At 34.3% G+C, this 16,642-nt stretch overlaps 2 protein-coding genes across 2 annotated transcripts; one reads left to right on the top strand and one right to left on the bottom strand.

Moving 5' to 3' along the window:
• The first annotated feature begins 3,830 nt into the window (after nt 1-3,830).
• LOC110705419 (vegetative cell wall protein gp1-like) lies at nt 3,831-5,815 on the top strand. The gene has a single exon (XM_021883283.1). It carries the CDS (start codon nt 4,596-4,598, stop codon nt 5,532-5,534), a length of 939 nt encoding a protein of 312 aa, XP_021738975.1. The 5' UTR covers nt 3,831-4,595; the 3' UTR covers nt 5,535-5,815.
• A 1,176-nt stretch (nt 5,816-6,991) lies between these two features.
• LOC110705420 lies at nt 6,992-10,201 on the bottom strand. The gene is made up of 2 exons (XM_021883284.1): nt 9,833-10,201; nt 6,992-7,448 (listed from the first exon to the last, which is right to left on the bottom strand). Exons 1-2 carry the CDS (start codon nt 10,132-10,134, stop codon nt 7,244-7,246), a joined length of 507 nt encoding a protein of 168 aa, XP_021738976.1. The 5' UTR covers nt 10,135-10,201; the 3' UTR covers nt 6,992-7,243.
• Nucleotides 10,202-16,642: the final 6,441 nt, after the last annotated feature.

Raw genomic sequence — 16,642 nt, 5'->3', positions numbered from 1 at the left:
AACTCGGCTGAACTGAACTGAATTGAGCTGAACTGAATTGAACTGAACTGAAATGAATATTTTATAAGAGAAGAAAATTAGGAGTTGAACTGAACTGAAATGAATATTTTATAAGAGAAAAAAATTAGGAGTTGAACTGAACTGAGCAGAACTGAACTGAATTTCAACGTATGAGAACAGGCCTTAATACGGAGTATGAATTAATTTATTTTTAAATTCCTAAATTAAAAATTAAAAATCTAGTAATTGTATTTAAACATTATATCATCATACATCATGGAGTACATCAAATACAAAAATATTCAGTAAGGCACATCCTTATTAAAGAAGTACTCCGTATTGAAAAAAAAAGCACAAAATTCTTACTACATGCCTACATTGTATCGAAGTTTTTTTTATTTTTATTTTTTTTACGGGACATGGTATTGAAGATAGGTTGGTGTCTAAATATACCACTATACTATACCAAGGTAATTTAAGAGTATTATATTCACCTAATTTTTACTCCGTATTTATTAGAGATTATTAAAATTTATTTTAATTAAAATAGTTTTTCAACGAAGTTAAGGGCATGTTCGGCAAAATGTAGCTATGAAGATAGCTGTTAGCTATGGAGATAGCTGTTAACTGTGGAGATAGCTGTGAGCTGTGGAGATAACTGTTAGCTGTCAACAAGCTGTTAGCTGTGAAAAAACATAATTTAGGTATGATTGTTCGGTAAAGTAGTGGTTGACTAGCTGTTACATTTAAGAATCAATATTTTATTTTTAAAACTATACATTAAATTTTCAAAAGCTACTTCAAAAGCTACCTCTAATTCAAAAGCTAATAAGCCTAGCTTTTAATAAAAGCTACCTCCACCACTAAAAGCTACTTGAACCATTACTTTGCCAAACACTCACATTTTTTGTTGAGTGGTGGTTTGACTTGGTCAAACCACTAAAAGCTACCTAAAAGCTACTCAAAAGCTAGCGCCTTACACGCCCTAAATATACGAGTACAATAGATTATCTACGTACGGAGTACTTAGTATAATCCATCTTGATACGGATACGATAGAATAGAAATTCAAAATACGTACAAAGAGTACCTAAGGCAAGACAGATCCTCCCACTTCTTCTCGTTGAAATAATGAAAAGGAAACGACCACTTTTGTCAGTTACTTGTAAAAATATGAAAATCTTCAAAAAGATCACTAAAAGACACAAAAATCGACAATAAATCTATATTTTTTGGACTCTTATTATTTTTTTGTAATTAAAAATTAATTACTTTGCTTAATGTAACAGTAAAATTGGGACCGCATGCAATGCAGTGTCTCTGTCTCTAATTGACATCATCGAAATCAAGGTAAATTTATTTCTTGGAATTTTGATTTCATCATATCTCAGCCGCTGATCTCTTTTAAATATTTAAAAATCAAATCAAGTCTTTTTAAATTTATTTATTCAATTTACTTTGTAGTAAATTTTTTTTATATTTTTCCAAAAAAAAAAAATATTTAATTTATTCATGTACTACCTCCGATTTATATTACTGGTTTTTGCAACTTTGGATATTATTTATAAAATGTAAAATATTTGAAATTTGCAAACATAAAAATCGGAGGTAATATTTATTTATTTATTATTCATACTACTGTATTAAAGATTTAAAGTATTTATAAAAAGGGTATTTAAAAAAAGGTATTGGGTGGTATGTAAATAAATGTGAACGTGATGTATATGCAAAGCATAAGCCATGTGCTGACTCGCATGTTTTCTCTTTTGGAGAGAAGCTTTTAAACTCTTTCATTTACTTTCATAAATTGACTCTTCTTATTATTTGCATGTGATTTTAAATTATTACGAGTATGTAGTCAAATTTTAAACTTTGGATACTTCAAAAGTTTATTTCATCTTCTCAGGTGACATTTCTGCTTTGCTTTCAATTTTTAAAATGCACGTACATATTTTGAACAAAAGTCTACAGATCTATGTACACGAACAATTGGGAGTCAATTAGGTAGGGTCTGTTTTTAAACTCGAGTCATGTTAAATTATTGTGTCCATATAAATTATAATCTAAGTTTTAAGTCAATTTTGTATCAAATCAAGTCGGGTGTGCTTTTGACACCCTTAGCTTCTATCTATATTTTACTCTATTGCGTAGTACTATAGATACATTTCATACATAAAAAGAAGTGTGAAAAAAAATGTAGAGTGAGCATAATAAACAAGTAAAAAAAAAAAAGAATTAACCGAAGATGAAAATTAAACGAAAACTTCATGAAAGTGGTTTACATGCATTGGATGCCATTGCCCCAAAATTTTATTCACTTAAAACTTTTGATTTTAACAAAGACTTTATACTTGTAGTTTACTTTTGGGATCCGTTTGGTGAATAATTTTAGTCAAGTGAAGGAACAAAAAAGAGAACCAATAAAGGGACATATAACTCTAAACAAACAAACAAAAAAAAAAAAAAAAAAAAAAGAAATTTTGGGGCCAAAAAGCCTAAAGCCTAAAGAAGTCTTGAAATACATTTTTGGAGTTGAAATGATGACCAATACCTAAGAAAATTTTCCCAAATTCAAGCTGAAAAATCTAACATAAACCCATACTTTTAAAGGCTGGGCCCATGTTAAATAAGTCCAGCATATTGCTCAATATTGTAGTCATTTTGTTTCAAATTAAATGAAAAATGTTGATCAATGGATTTTACAATGCACTACTTTAGTCATTAACTAGGTTAGATCCTATGCCATGCACAGTTTTTCAACTTTTATAAAAAAAAAAAAGTAATCACTAATATAGGAATTTATTTATGCAAAGATATGGTTAGATATTTAAGTTAATAAATATATTATTATACGATTTTTGAAAGTAAATATTTTGCGTATATTTTTTGTCAATTATTAAATACTTTTATTTTTTAAAAAAAAAATATACTAAGGACACACCAGAAAATGACATGTGTCATTGCTGGTGTGTCTTTTAGTATATTGTTATTGATATATTTAAATAATATATTTTTAGTAAAAAAAATATTATAACAAATTTATCATTACCTCTTTGGTGTATTCTGTTTTCTGCAATTCATTATTTGCTAAAACACAATGTATTTTACTTTGTTAAAAACTTAAAACACAAAGCATTGGAAGAGTCCATCCACCCATTAAGAGAGCCTTATTATATACATGCGGGTGTTATTATATACATGCGGGTGTCCTGTGTCATTTGCTCATTCAACCAACAAATAAGTGAAAATATAATTTACTCATTTATTTAATTAAATGAGCAAATGAACACGGGTATACGGTACACCTAGGTGTATATATTAACACATGTAACACATAGGGTTAGTTATCTCTCCATTTAAACTCTCCTTGCTTCACCCCAAAATATTTAGTTAAAGAATCCTTGTCAAGTTGTCCTACAATGACAATTTCATATAAAATTGCAAACAACGCAACTAGTTCGGTAATTATTTAAGTTAAATTCTTGCCCTCAACATGCTATATTGCCAAATGTACCCCTTAGAGAAATCCTCAACGAAGAAATGAGATGAACGACCTATGTATCAGACCTGCTTAAAACATTACTAAAGAAAAATTGTCCCTCTCAACTTCTCAAATTAGACCTAGAGTAATTGGTAAATATATTGTGGAACAACCTAGAGTATTTAATTAAACTCAAAATAGCTACTCGAGACATTTTCCTTTAAAAAAAACATGTAGTAAGAAAATAATCTAAAATTAAAAAAACATGTAGTAAGAAAATAATCTAAAATTTAGTTAACTTACCTTTAATAATCTCAACTTTCGATTATAATAAAATACTCTGAACTCTAGGAGTATTTTCTTGTTTATCTTTTTTTTTTTTTGAACGGATTTTCTTGTTTATCTAATTGAATTCAAAGTAGCTACTCGAGGCATTTTCTGCACCATAGAGTATAACTATTAATTCCATGTGGGGGTGAAATAGTAAAATTTTAAAAGCATTTTTAGAACAACTTTTTTTAATTATTCATATACTCAGTCCATTTTGAGATTATAGACATATAAACTACATTAAATTGAGTAATGGGGAGACGTGAAACAATGTGCCTTTGTGAGAAAGGAGGTGTATATTTTCAAAAGTATTAGGGATGAAATTTCAAGCTCAAAACTTCACACATCCACATGTTCCCTACTAAAAATTTCCATGATTTGGAATCAATCAACTAATTGAATCTGAATCCTTATTTTCACCATGCTAGCTAAGGTCAATAATTCTTAACAAAAGACATTAGAGGAAAGACCAACGTAATAGACCTGCTTAAGACTTGAGAATGAGAATAATTACTAAATAACTCTAGCTTGATTTTCAAACTAGATAGAAAATTGAGGCCATTAAACACCATAATTTACTCCAATGCATCTATATATCCAAGTCTCTTGCAGGAGACAAACCCATAATTTACTCCAATGCATCTATATTTCCAAGTCTCTTGTAGAAGACAAACCCGTACTCTGAATCAGTCTACCTTCCTGCCCTTATAAATACAGGTACTTCTAACACTTGTAACCTACAACATAACACACAGCAAACTGGTAAACACAATACCCAAACACAATGGCTTCACGTGCCTTCAGTTTCTCTTCTTTGGCTGTGCCACTGCTTCTGGTTGCAATCTTGATCCTTTTAGGTTCTCCTGCCCAAGTTGCAGCTGAAACGAAGCTATCATCACGCAAGGCATTACCAAAACAGCCTAAAGTCCAACCCTCATTGGCTCCTACACCTACATCTTCCTGTGAGCCCCCGTCTAATACCCCTTTTACACCAATAACACCATCCTCTGTCAATCCTTCTCCACCACCAGACTTCCCTTTTACCCCAGAATCCCCTTATTCTCCATTCCCTCCGGAATTTCCTACCCCACCTCAATATCCCTTCCCACCTGACTCTCCTTTCCCTCCGGAATTTCCTTCCCCTCCTTTGAATCCATCCCCGCCAGACTCTCCTTTCCCTCCGGAATTTCCTTCCCCACCTAACTCTCCTTTCCCCCCAGAATTTCCTTTCCCACCTAACTCTCCTTTTCCTCCAGAATTTCCTTCCCCGCCTTACTCTCCTTTCCCCCCAGAATTTCCTTCCCCACCTAACTCTCCTTTCTCTCCAGAATTTCCTTCCCCGCCTTACTCTCCTTTCCCCCCAGAATTTCCTTCCCCACCTAACTCTCCTTTCCCTCCAGAATTTCCTTCCCCGCCTTACTCTCCTTTCCCCCCAGAATTGCCTTCCCCACCTAACTCTCCTTTCCCTCCAGAATTTCCTTCCCCGCCTTACTCTCCTTTTCCCCCAGAATTTCCTTCCCCGCCTTACTTTCCTTTCCCTCCAGAATTTCCTTCCCCACCTTACTCTCCTTTCCCTCCAGAATTTCCTTCCCCACCTTACTCTCCCTTCCCTCCAGAATTTCCGTTCCCCCCAGAAACTCGTTCCTCATCCCTAAGCAGGGAAAAGAAGCAAACACCAGCTAAAAAAACCCAGATTAAACCTCCAGCCAAAAACGGAAACTAATATGCCTGGCCTTAATATATGAAGATAACCTAAGGGGAATAGCAGGGTATACAGCATAAAGATTCTATCAATTAGCAGCATACATTATTATATAGCCAGCTTACTAAGTTGGAATGTACTCCAAGTATATGCTTAGTAAAGAACTCGAGAGTTTATGTAAAACAAGTCAGTGCAGATGTGTAGTGACTCCCTCCCTCTTTAACTTTTGTACTGAAATTTGCATACTATGTATCAAATATGTCTTTATATAGCATTGGAATTACTAAATTTGTTTTGCTTAATCACATTTACAAGTAGTTTTCTTGTTCAAGCAGTGTTATCGAAATTAACGCATGTGAGGAAATTTATGGCACCAGAAACATGCTAAAAGGTATACAACTAACACAAACATGCAATAATCACTAAAGCTGAAAAAGGTCAGCAACACAAAATTCTGAAAATTATATATACAGATTTGCTCATTCAGAGAACCAAGAGAGTGACTAAAGCTTACTCAACTACATTGTGGATATGCATATGCTACCAGCTACAATCGTGAGAGACTTGAAATAAGCAGCAGAGAATATCAGAGTAATCCCCCTTCTTAACTCAGAACTTTTGTTCTTGTTGAGCAAATAACTGATAATCAGAACACGATTCTAAACAGATAAAATCATAGGTTTAGCTCTAAAAGCAGATAGTCAAAGGCCTATTTTATGATTTGTGTCTCTCATAAAAAAAATTATAATAATGTATGATTTGTTTCTTAACGTCAATCAATTGACTTTGGAGCTCAGCTTGCATTAGGATTTATTCCAGTCCATCCAAAACAAGAATTTATGAAGGAATTATATAATTTACCTTTCATCAGTACTCATCTCAAGTCTCAACCACCTAGGTGGCTAGGAAGCCTAATGAACAAGTGAAGAAAAAAAAAAAAATCTACGTCAAACTCATAACTCTCACCAGTTTGATAGGAATGATGACCCTCTTCTAACACCGACAATGAGGGAAACTCAAAAAGTACAACTAAAATTAGTTCGTACTATGTAAGGCCATTGATTTGTTGTTGGGAGAGCAGAGTGCAGACCAACTCAATAACCCCAAGCATGTAAGAAAGAAAAGCAATATACATGCTCAGCTAAAAAAAACAAAAAACAAAACAAAATAAAAAGAAACAGAAACAGAAGCTTTGCTCTATTTGACTTATTTTATTTGAGCTTAACCAAACTTATTTACACTATAACAGAATTCGTTGTAGCAGAACTTTCTTTTGGGTGTCATAACTTAAGTTGATTTTAATAAAACTTAATCTGTCTGAACTTAACTCATTTGAACTTATCTAAGTTTAACAGAACGAGGCCTAGCAAAACTCAGTTCAGAAAAGGTCAATGTTTCTGACCAGATTAAGACAATATTTCCTATGCATCCTCTCCCCTTAGCTGTTCTTGAATCCTAAGCGTTCCACTAAAGATGACTTATCTAGAGAAGAGGGAGAAGTTTCATCATTTTATTCGTTTAGAAAAGGATGAAAAGATTTGGGACATCATCATAATAACAGAATAATACAAATAGTTTAACTGATCTCAATTACTTCCAAAGCAACTAGAGCAGTCTTAACATGATTATTGAGCAACATGACGATAGTATAATCAGGGTATACAAGATACCTTCTATGTAGAGGCTTAGAAAGGATTTGCATACAGTCTCACAGGCTTGTATCTGTAAGCTCACTCAAAGTTGTAATGCTTATCAACAGTTTCTGAGACATCCCATGTACACTTCATACCTTTTGGGAACACCACCAAATCACCAGCTCCAAACTCAACAGCTTCGCTGGAACCATCAGGATAAACCTTCACCTTTCCTTTCAACAGAAAGCAAGTCTCCTTTGCTTCATAAGTCCAAGGAAACTTACTAGGAGCACAACCCCACCTATATGATGATAAAGAAAACACATTACATGATAACCAAAAATAAATAACTGTACATAAATCTATAAATTAAGAAGCTCCTGATACTCAAACATTCCTTATTATGTTGGGAAAAAGGTAGAGTAATTTAGATTAAAGTGCTTAAAATAGACACTCATACTCAAGTAAATAATTAAGTAATCCCCTCTGTCAACAAAAAAATTAATAATACAATTTCAACTTGATTTGGCTTTATATTATATTCCTATTTTGGGCCTAGTCTGTATGTGTATTCTCATAGTCGATAAGTGCATTGTACACTTAACTCCTCAAAACCTAATCAATATACATGTTTTACAATTACTTACTCAAATCCTAATAAGATTATCACCCCCTTGGCTTAGCCTACTAGCACATTGTTAATAAAACACAATCTACATGTCGTTATTCTTCTTCTCTGATCTGCTTCACCTTTCTTGCATAATTCCTTTGTCCCCTTAGTTTTAAAAAGCGCAAGGCGCACCAAGGCGCAAATGGTCCTCGCAACCTAGGCGCAAGGCGAAGGCGCACGCCTTTTGTATGCAAGGCGCATGTATTTATATATGTATTTCAAATGATTTTTTACTTTGATAGTACTTAATACCAATTGAAAAGATTCATAATAAATTAAGTAATGATATATTTAAAGCTAAGGTAGTCTGAATTTGAAAAAATGTCTATCATTCTTCAATTTATAACTTAAATCTTAGTTATTTTCCTTGAGGCGCAAAGGCGCGCCTTACCAAAGGCACTTTGAGGCACACGAGGCACACGCCTTCCGTAGGTGACCGAGCCTTACCTAGCTAAAGCCCATTTCCCAGAGCCTAGGAGTGAGGCGCGCCTAGGCGCGCTTTTTAAATCAAGTTTGTCCCTAAATAAAAGTCTCATTTCACTGTAAAATCTAGTCTTTTGTTTAAAAGGTAAAACTCATATTTTTCTACTAGCTTATTTGTTTTACAAAATTCACATTTACATCCAAAAAACCCTACTATCTCTTTTTCTTTCTTTTTTTTTTTCAAATCAATCTTTAATCAACTCCACTATCTTCTTATTCTATCCATCTTTAATCAACGAAATCTCAATATCTTCTTTTACTCACCACAACCAAACCCCATTATCATCTTGTTATATTCACCTTTAATCAAGCAAAACCTACTATCTATTTATTTTATTAAACTCTCCTAAATATAGGTGCGTTGAGAAAATGAGGCTTGATCACTTGAGGGAGTATGGTTTAAGAAGAAAAAAATATGCACTGAGACAAAACTAGTAAGCTACAAGTACCCTAATCACTGAGGGAATGAAAGTAAATCCAAAGTCTAATCAATAACGTCTACACTAGACTCTATAAGCCGTAAAGGCTTCACATGAGAGTACCATTGTTAACAAGTCATTAGCATTTGATGACATAAAAGGATCAGTAAATGCTGAGATCATAATGTTAACACAAAACTGAAGCCTGTATACATAATACTAGTTTCCAGAGATGCTCGATCTCTGAAAATCTGCAATAAAATACTACAAAATGAATCAAAAAAGATGTTATTGTCAAACGACACTTTAAGAAATCTCATAGAAATGTTACTACCTCGAAATGCTGATCATTAACCCAAATATTGGAGCGCCATTTATAAAAAGACAACCAATGACACTCATATTCTAGAGCAATTTCATCTTAGTGAACATTACCAAGATCACCAACCTATATACTAAGATTCCTAACATATATCAAGATCCAACAACATATATCAAGATCACCAACATATATCAACAAGCTCAATTACTCAAAATCCCATATTCCCATGTCTATAATCGTTAATCAATCATGGGTAATTATGTTATGCACAAATTATACAATATAAAAATATCTCTTGTTCAAACCCAAAATACATGTATCACTTCAAAATTACATATTCTATCCAATTTTGACATGTTTACAAATTACTAATATAGAGCTTAAACTATTAAACACAGTAGCTTCATTTATTTCATTCATATAGTACTAAACTTAATTTCACTAGAATGAAATTTCCAAAAAATAATGCAAACCCATTCCACCCAAACCCTCAAAAAGTGTTTCAACATTGAACACATAAAGCTTCATAAGCAACTCAAAATGACATAGCTACTCAAAGTCTCACAAGACTCCAATACCTGTCCAAATGTCAAACTCGGCTATTCAATGAAATGTTTTCGGGATCATAGTGTTCATACCCCACATAACAGTGCCAATTCTAACACGACTATAATTAATTATGAAGAATCCAAATAACATAACAAAGGAAAATAAGTTATAATAAAATTTAAAACATTATCATAGATATAACCATTAATAGATTAAATAACAAGAGAGATAGAGAAATATACTTAGGCCAATCACGAACACCGAGCTCAGAGAGCCTAGACTCAGGAGGGTTCCTTTCAATTTTAACACCCAATTTCTCGATTGTAGTTGACATGCTTGTGCCCTCTGTTGATGCCTTAACTATGCAAAAATATGGGTTTTTCTTGGTTTTTAATTGAAAAAAATTCGACCCACTTTTTGATTTTAATTGAAAAGGTTGAATTTGAAGAGGGTGATGATTTGGGTTGGAGGAGTCTTTGTGGGTTGAAGAAGGTAATAACCCTATACTTGACTGTCCTATGATTGTAAGACCAAACATTCCCATATTTTTTTTTAGGACTTTTACTTTTTTTTTTTAGATATCCCAGTTTTTTAAGGCAACTTTAAAAATAAGTTTTTTATTAGTACGTCAGTTTTTTGGGAATCTGGTTTTTTTTAGTACACAAATATTTTTAACCATAGAATGAAAGATTCATTTGAATTAAGTAATTAACTATGTCCACTCACGTCCTATCTTGTTTTTGATGTTAATTTTTTTAAAAAAAAACGATAGGAAGGGAGAAGGCTTTACCAGGTCGGAATCTATCATAGGTTAACTCGACACAAGTCAATTACATTATACTAAAGGCGAAACTTAGAGAACACTTGGCAAAATATTATAAAAAGTTTTCCCTCCAAAACCACTTACTAAAAAAAATTTATTGTAATTAAATTATGACTTTTAGTTTGTATAAAATCTAAAATAAATGTCCTTAAATATCAAATTGCCCATTATAACTATTACATGTTTAATTAATTTCTTTCACAATATTTCATACTTTTTACTACTAAGTCTATTTATAATATTTATATCCATTATTTTTGGTAAAATTTATTGTCATTAGAATTATTTAACAACCGTGCATTGCACGGGGTTTAATCTAGTTAATGTACTGTGAGACAAATTGGGAGTGAGAGGAAGGGTAAGGAATTGTCATCCCAAATTGTCTCTAATGGGGTTTGATATTTTGATTCCACAATCTTTTGGTTGTGAGGTGACAAACTTTGGGTTGGGATGTTTCGGGGATGGGCTAGGGTGTTTAGGCAGTGGGTTAGGGTGCTTCGGGGAAGGCGGTGATTTCGGCAGATGGGCTTGGCGGCAGTGGGGCTCCCGGCGGTAGGGGTTAGGGTGGCTGGCTATAGGAGTGGTGGCTAATAGACCTGTCAAACAGGTCATTAAGGTCGGGTTTGGGTCGAGTCAAGTTCGGGTCAGCAAATGTTCGGGTCGGGTTGATTCGGGTTTCGGGTCAGGTTAAGTTTGGGTCAGATCTGTTTGGGTCGGGTCAATTTTTAAGATCAATTTCCGGGTCAATTTCAGGTCGGGTCAAATTTAGATCGAGTCAATTCAAGTCGCGTCTATTTGGGTCAAGTTTGTGTTGGGTCACCAAAATAAATTCACTTAAAAAAAATTGTTGAAAAAATAAAGTAAAATCGTTAAAAAAATTTTAAAAAAAACATGAGTACTTATTACGTAGGAAATAAAGAATCCCTAAACTAAGTAATTCACTATTTCACCCTATTCACTTAGGATTCGGGTCAATTCAGATCAGGTCACTACGGGTTGGGTCGATTCGAGTCAATCAATTTGGGGTTATAATCGGGTCGGGTCACTTCAGGTTTCGGGTCATTTTGGGTCGGGTCAAGTTCGGGTTTCGGGTCAATTTCGGGTCAGGTCATTTATGTCGGGTGATATGTCCATTTTATATAGTGTTTTACCCCCGTCCCTTGGTCGTTATTAGTAGTGTTTTTGGCTCTTTCGGGCCACTTTTATTACTAATTTGTGTGTTCTAGTGTTTTCGTAGTTTTAGTTGTATTTTACAAGAAATTGCACTCTAAGAGCATTTTCCCGGGCTTTATGGATCAACTACGTAAGCTAGAAGGACACGACCACTTTTGGAGCCCAGGATCGGTGAGAGCCGGTGATTAAGGGCTCGGTAATTGGGATCCCGAGGCATTTGGACCAAGTATTCGAGATCCGAGAGGAAATCCGGATTGGGCCGAGAAATCTAGCCCAATCGAAGTCCAAGCCTTAAGGAGAAGCAACCGCCCGATCGGGCTACCTTTAGCACGATCGGGCACGGCAAGACTAGTAGGCTGAGCGTGCTGAGGCGCGCCCGATCGGGCTACATCTAGCACGATCGGGCGATGCTGCTGGATAGGAACGTGAAGAAAAAGGCGCGTCCGATCGGGCGGCCCTTTGCCCGATCGGGTGCGCGTTTCTGGAAGACCTGATTAAGTTTAGTTTTAATTCTTGTTTTAGGAAACGTTTAAATACGATTTTGTACGGAATTATTAGATTACCTTCTTTCTTAGACTTTCTCTCTCTACTTAGTATTTTTCTCTCTCTTAAATTCTCTCTAAACTTTTGTTCTTAATACTTCCTTTAATTCCAGATTTATTTTTGGTACAATTTCTTCCCTTTTAATTTAAACTATTTTAATTGCTTTCTTGATTATGCTTTTACTTATTTACTTGATTGGCTTAGTTATGATGATTTGTGAGTAGTTTCATTCTAGGGTTTATGGGGATCCATAATTAATATGAAGGGATAGTTTGTTAATATTGATTATTGATATTGCATGATAATTTCTTATTGAATTGTTTTAATTCTTTGCAATTAGATTATGAATCGAGCAGATGTAATTTGATTGTGAATGTTTAGCAATATTGAATTGATGAATCGAGCAGATGTTAATTTAATATTAAAGGTTATTTTTAATAGGAAATTAGATCTAGTAAATTGCGAGAGCCTGTTAATCATGTTATTTGTGCATTGTTGATTATTAATTACTTCGTTCTATCCCGGAATATTAATTGTTGGTGAACCTGTGACCCTAGGCTTCCTTATTATTGTTTCTTTTCTCCCTAAACTTATTCTTCGTAGTATAGAATTTATTCCCAAAAATATTGGTTACTTAGATAATTTAGATTATAATAATTAATTAGAAGTAAAAATACCTGTTTCCCTGTGGAGTTCGACCCTACTTCCCTATCTACTTTAGCTAGAGGACTTAGGTAATTATTTTTGATTAGGGGATACGACTTTACCCCGTCATCGGGTCAATTCTAATTTGGGTCGGGTTCGGGTCAGGTCGGGTTAGTTCGAGTTCGGGTCATTTTTGGGTCAACTTTCGGGTTACGAGTCGGGTCAATCAGGTCGGGTCAGGATTGCCTAGTCAAATTGCTAACATCTGTTAAGTGGCGGTGAAATCTTTTTTTTTTTTTTTTTTGTGGTGTTAATCCATGCATTTTTTTTTTCTTAAGGTGTTATTTTGCAAAAAAAAATAAAATTAACAGAGCAAAATATCCTTTTATAAATGTAGGGGAAAATGTACAAAAGTTGTCACAATATTTATTTTGAAAATATAAACACAATACTTCGTATATTTTATTTAAAAAAAAATACATATTTTGCCTAGTGTAACTTTTGTATACATCCGGTTTACACTAATGTATAAGGGTAACTTTTAGCTAATTTTAGGGTTACTTTTTGCCTTTCTTTGGGTAACTTTAAACATCATATAATTTTTAAATAAATAGATAACAAGAAAAGTTTTATAGAGGTAATTTAATTACATTCAATCACTAATAATTGATTTTTAGTCAATTAAAATGTGATTCTTTACTAATAAAGCGTAGATAATTTTTATTTGAATTGGGTTACTTTTACGCATATTGGGGTAACTTTTATTCATTTCAGGGGTAACTTTTAATCATTTTATGCTATCTTTATAATGGATGTACAATAATTATTGTACACCCGATTTTTTAAAAATTTTGTGTTTTGCCTAATTGAGTACGGAGTACTTCCCCCCCTTTTTTTTTTTTTTTAAAAGTTGTTCCTCAATGATTTTTATACACTATTCACATATTTTACTTTAAGTATCTAAGTAGTTATAAATTAGTTATAAATAAAGTATAAAGAAAAGAGAAGTTATTGTAAGCGGATGCTCGCAATCAAAAACATAATTATATTGGACTTTATTTAATACAACCAAGTGTATAATTTTCCAAGTGACCGCTGTAAAATCATCTTAGATATAAGGGTCAATCGTTCAAGGCTCACCTGCTCACCAGCCTCACCTAAAGCCATATCAATAAACTCAATAGATAAAATGACGTTTTGCTATCCTCTCAATTATTATGTGCATCTTGATATCATCCCTATAATGGAGAGAACATCCTCAATTTTTTTTTTGGAAAAATTGTCATTTGCTACCACCAAAATCACCCTATGTCACATTTGCTACCCGTTACAACATTAAAAAAAAAAAAAAATTTAAAAAATTAAAAAAAATAAATAATATTTTGCTACCACACAATTCCTTAAAATGTATATTTCACTACCAAAGACTAAGGCCATTACTGTTTCCGTTAAGTTGGGTTTAGCCACCGTTCAACCACCCCTCCACTTCGCTGCCACCCGTCCCCTCAACTGCCACCCCCTCCCTTTCCCCCACCTACACAACCAACCCCCCTCCCTTTTCCCGTTCTTACTGCCCGGTCCCCACCCCGAACCGTAGATCACCCCCTTTCCCTTCCCCCCACCAGAAATCTCCCCCTTCCTATTCCTGCCCCCCCCCCACTGAAATCGACCCCCTCCCCTTCCCTTACCTTTTCGGCCATCCCTAATCTTAAACCACCAGCTGCAAAACCACCCTAAACGAATTTTAGGGTTTCGCTTGAGATGGTTTTGGGGTGGTAATTTAGGGTTAGGGATGGCCGAAAAGGGTAAGGAAGGGGAGGGGGTCGATTTCGGTGGAGAGAATGGGGAAGGGGGCCGATCTGGTGGGGGTGGGGAAAAAAGGTGGTTTTCGGTTTGGGGTGGGGGTCGAGGCAACAAGAAGGGAAAAAGGGAGGGGAGGTTTTCTGCGTAGGGTGGGGGAAAGGAGGGGGGTGGGTTCGCGCCGACCCCGGCCAAAGCTCTGGCGCTGGCCGCTGGCAGGAGGGTGGGGGAGAGGGTGGTTGGGTTACTTTGTTTTATTTTAATTTTTAATAAACTCAACGGAATCTTAACGGATTTCGTTAAGCGGTAGTGAAATTTTAATTATGTGATTTTAGGTGGTAGCAAAATAAAGTTGCTTTTTTTTTTTTTTTTTTTTTTTTTTTTATAAACGGGCAACAAATGTGATTCAGGGTGCTTTCGGTGGTAGCAAATGTCAAGTTTTCCTTTTTTTATAAGTATTTCAACTAAGGAAAAGGCCTATTGTAGAAGAGATCAAGAGATAGCCAATTCAACTGCCTTAGTCTGAAATTAAAGTTAGCAAACCTCCTCATATGTTAAAACTCTAAACTGTCAATGCTCTTAGAAATTCAAAAAAGAACTAATACACAAGTACATGCTAATGAGTCCTAATGTTACTAGCATATGTAAGGAAAACGACGGGAATTGGGGCATACCCTATTAGCATCTTGAACTAATTATTTTGAAGACTAAATAAGATCTTAGTCGATGAGGAGTGGAAAGGACCAAAGCCAAATAAAAACTTCAAAGTTAGATTACTCTTGGAGTAGGAAAAAGAACATTAAGAATAACTTAAGAGACAACAAATTCATTTTATTTGTAGGAAAATTTGTAAATTACCACCCATAAAGGGGTCCTATTTTGAAATTACCACCCATTAAAATTTTATTTTAAATAACCACCCATTAAATTAAAAAAACATTTCAGATTACCACCTTTTTTGGAATTCCGATGGAAAATCTGGTTGAGGGCCCCACCTTATTAACTTCCCTTTTTTTTTTTCATTTCCCTCGACCTAACCTTCTGATTGAAACATTAAACTCAAAAAAACATCTTCTCTCATCAATTTCTTCAATTAATTCATCCAAAAGCATCAATCTTTCCCCTTTTCTTCCTTTAATTCTCTGTCAACTTTGCAACTACTCATTAAGGGTTGAATCAAAACCCTAACTTTTTTTTTCCTGCAAATTGGGACCCTATTTGTACTTGCATTTGCTGTTGAAGTCGTCACCTTGGTGTGTTTTCTAGGGACTAAAAGCGCGTAGGTGAAGCTCCTGTCATATGGTGATGTCAATGGCGACGCCTGAGGTAAGCAACTGGGACCCTTTACAATTTCAGACATGTAGCCTAATTGCAAAAAACCCCAATTTTAAAGCCCAAGGAACCCTAATTCCAAAATTGCAGAAAACCCCCAATTTTATTGCCCCAGGAACCCTAATTCCAAAATTTCAGACATGTACTAGTTGCAATGAGGAAATTTGGATGAAATTTGGGGCAAAAGTTGTGAATTGATGTTGGATAATTTATAAAGAAAAAAATCGAGGAGGGAAACATTCAAAAGAGTCAAATTTACCGTTTTTAGCCGTTATGTGGGGCCCTCAAACGGATTTACCACCGGAATTACAAAAAGGTGGTAATATGAAAACTTTTTTAATTTAATTAATGGGTGGTTATTTAAAATAAAAGTTTTAACGGGTGGTAATTTCAAAACATGACCCTTTTTTGGGTGGTAATTTACAAATTTTCCTTATTTGTAATTAGAGGTAACAATTGGGTAATTGATATTTACATAAGTTTGATTTGTCAATTCAAGTTGGGTTAGATCATGTTTGGGTGAGAATACTTTCAGCTTAGTATAAGTTGTGTACCTCCACATTAATTCATGTTTGTATAATGAGGAGGCTTTTCATTCAACTATTGGTCAATTCAAATAAATTCAAATCAGGTTCGATCTATTTGTAGCATTATTGTGAATTAATTTTAATGTGTTTTCTTTATTCTCAAGTAATAGACCATTTGATATGTGCAGTGTAAAGAAGACTTTAAATGA

This window comes from Chenopodium quinoa, unplaced genomic scaffold, assembly GCF_001683475.1.
Source record: "Chenopodium quinoa cultivar QQ74 unplaced genomic scaffold, ASM168347v1, whole genome shotgun sequence".
NCBI classification, from domain to species: domain Eukaryota; kingdom Viridiplantae; phylum Streptophyta; class Magnoliopsida; order Caryophyllales; family Amaranthaceae; genus Chenopodium; species Chenopodium quinoa.
This window is presented reverse-complemented; position numbering and strand designations above follow the sequence as displayed.

Coding starts and splice junctions, on each gene's coding strand:
- LOC110705420 (XM_021883284.1), bottom strand. CDS start 10,134: ATGGGAATGTTTGGTCTTACAATCATAGGACAGTCAAGTATAGGGTTA. Junction 7,449..9,832: donor GGTGTTCGTGATTGGCCTAA/GTATATTTCTCT, acceptor ATCATCATATAG/GTGGGGTTGTGCTCCTAGTA.
- LOC110705419 (XM_021883283.1), top strand. CDS start 4,596: ATGGCTTCACGTGCCTTCAGTTTCTCTTCTTTGGCTGTGCCACTGCTT.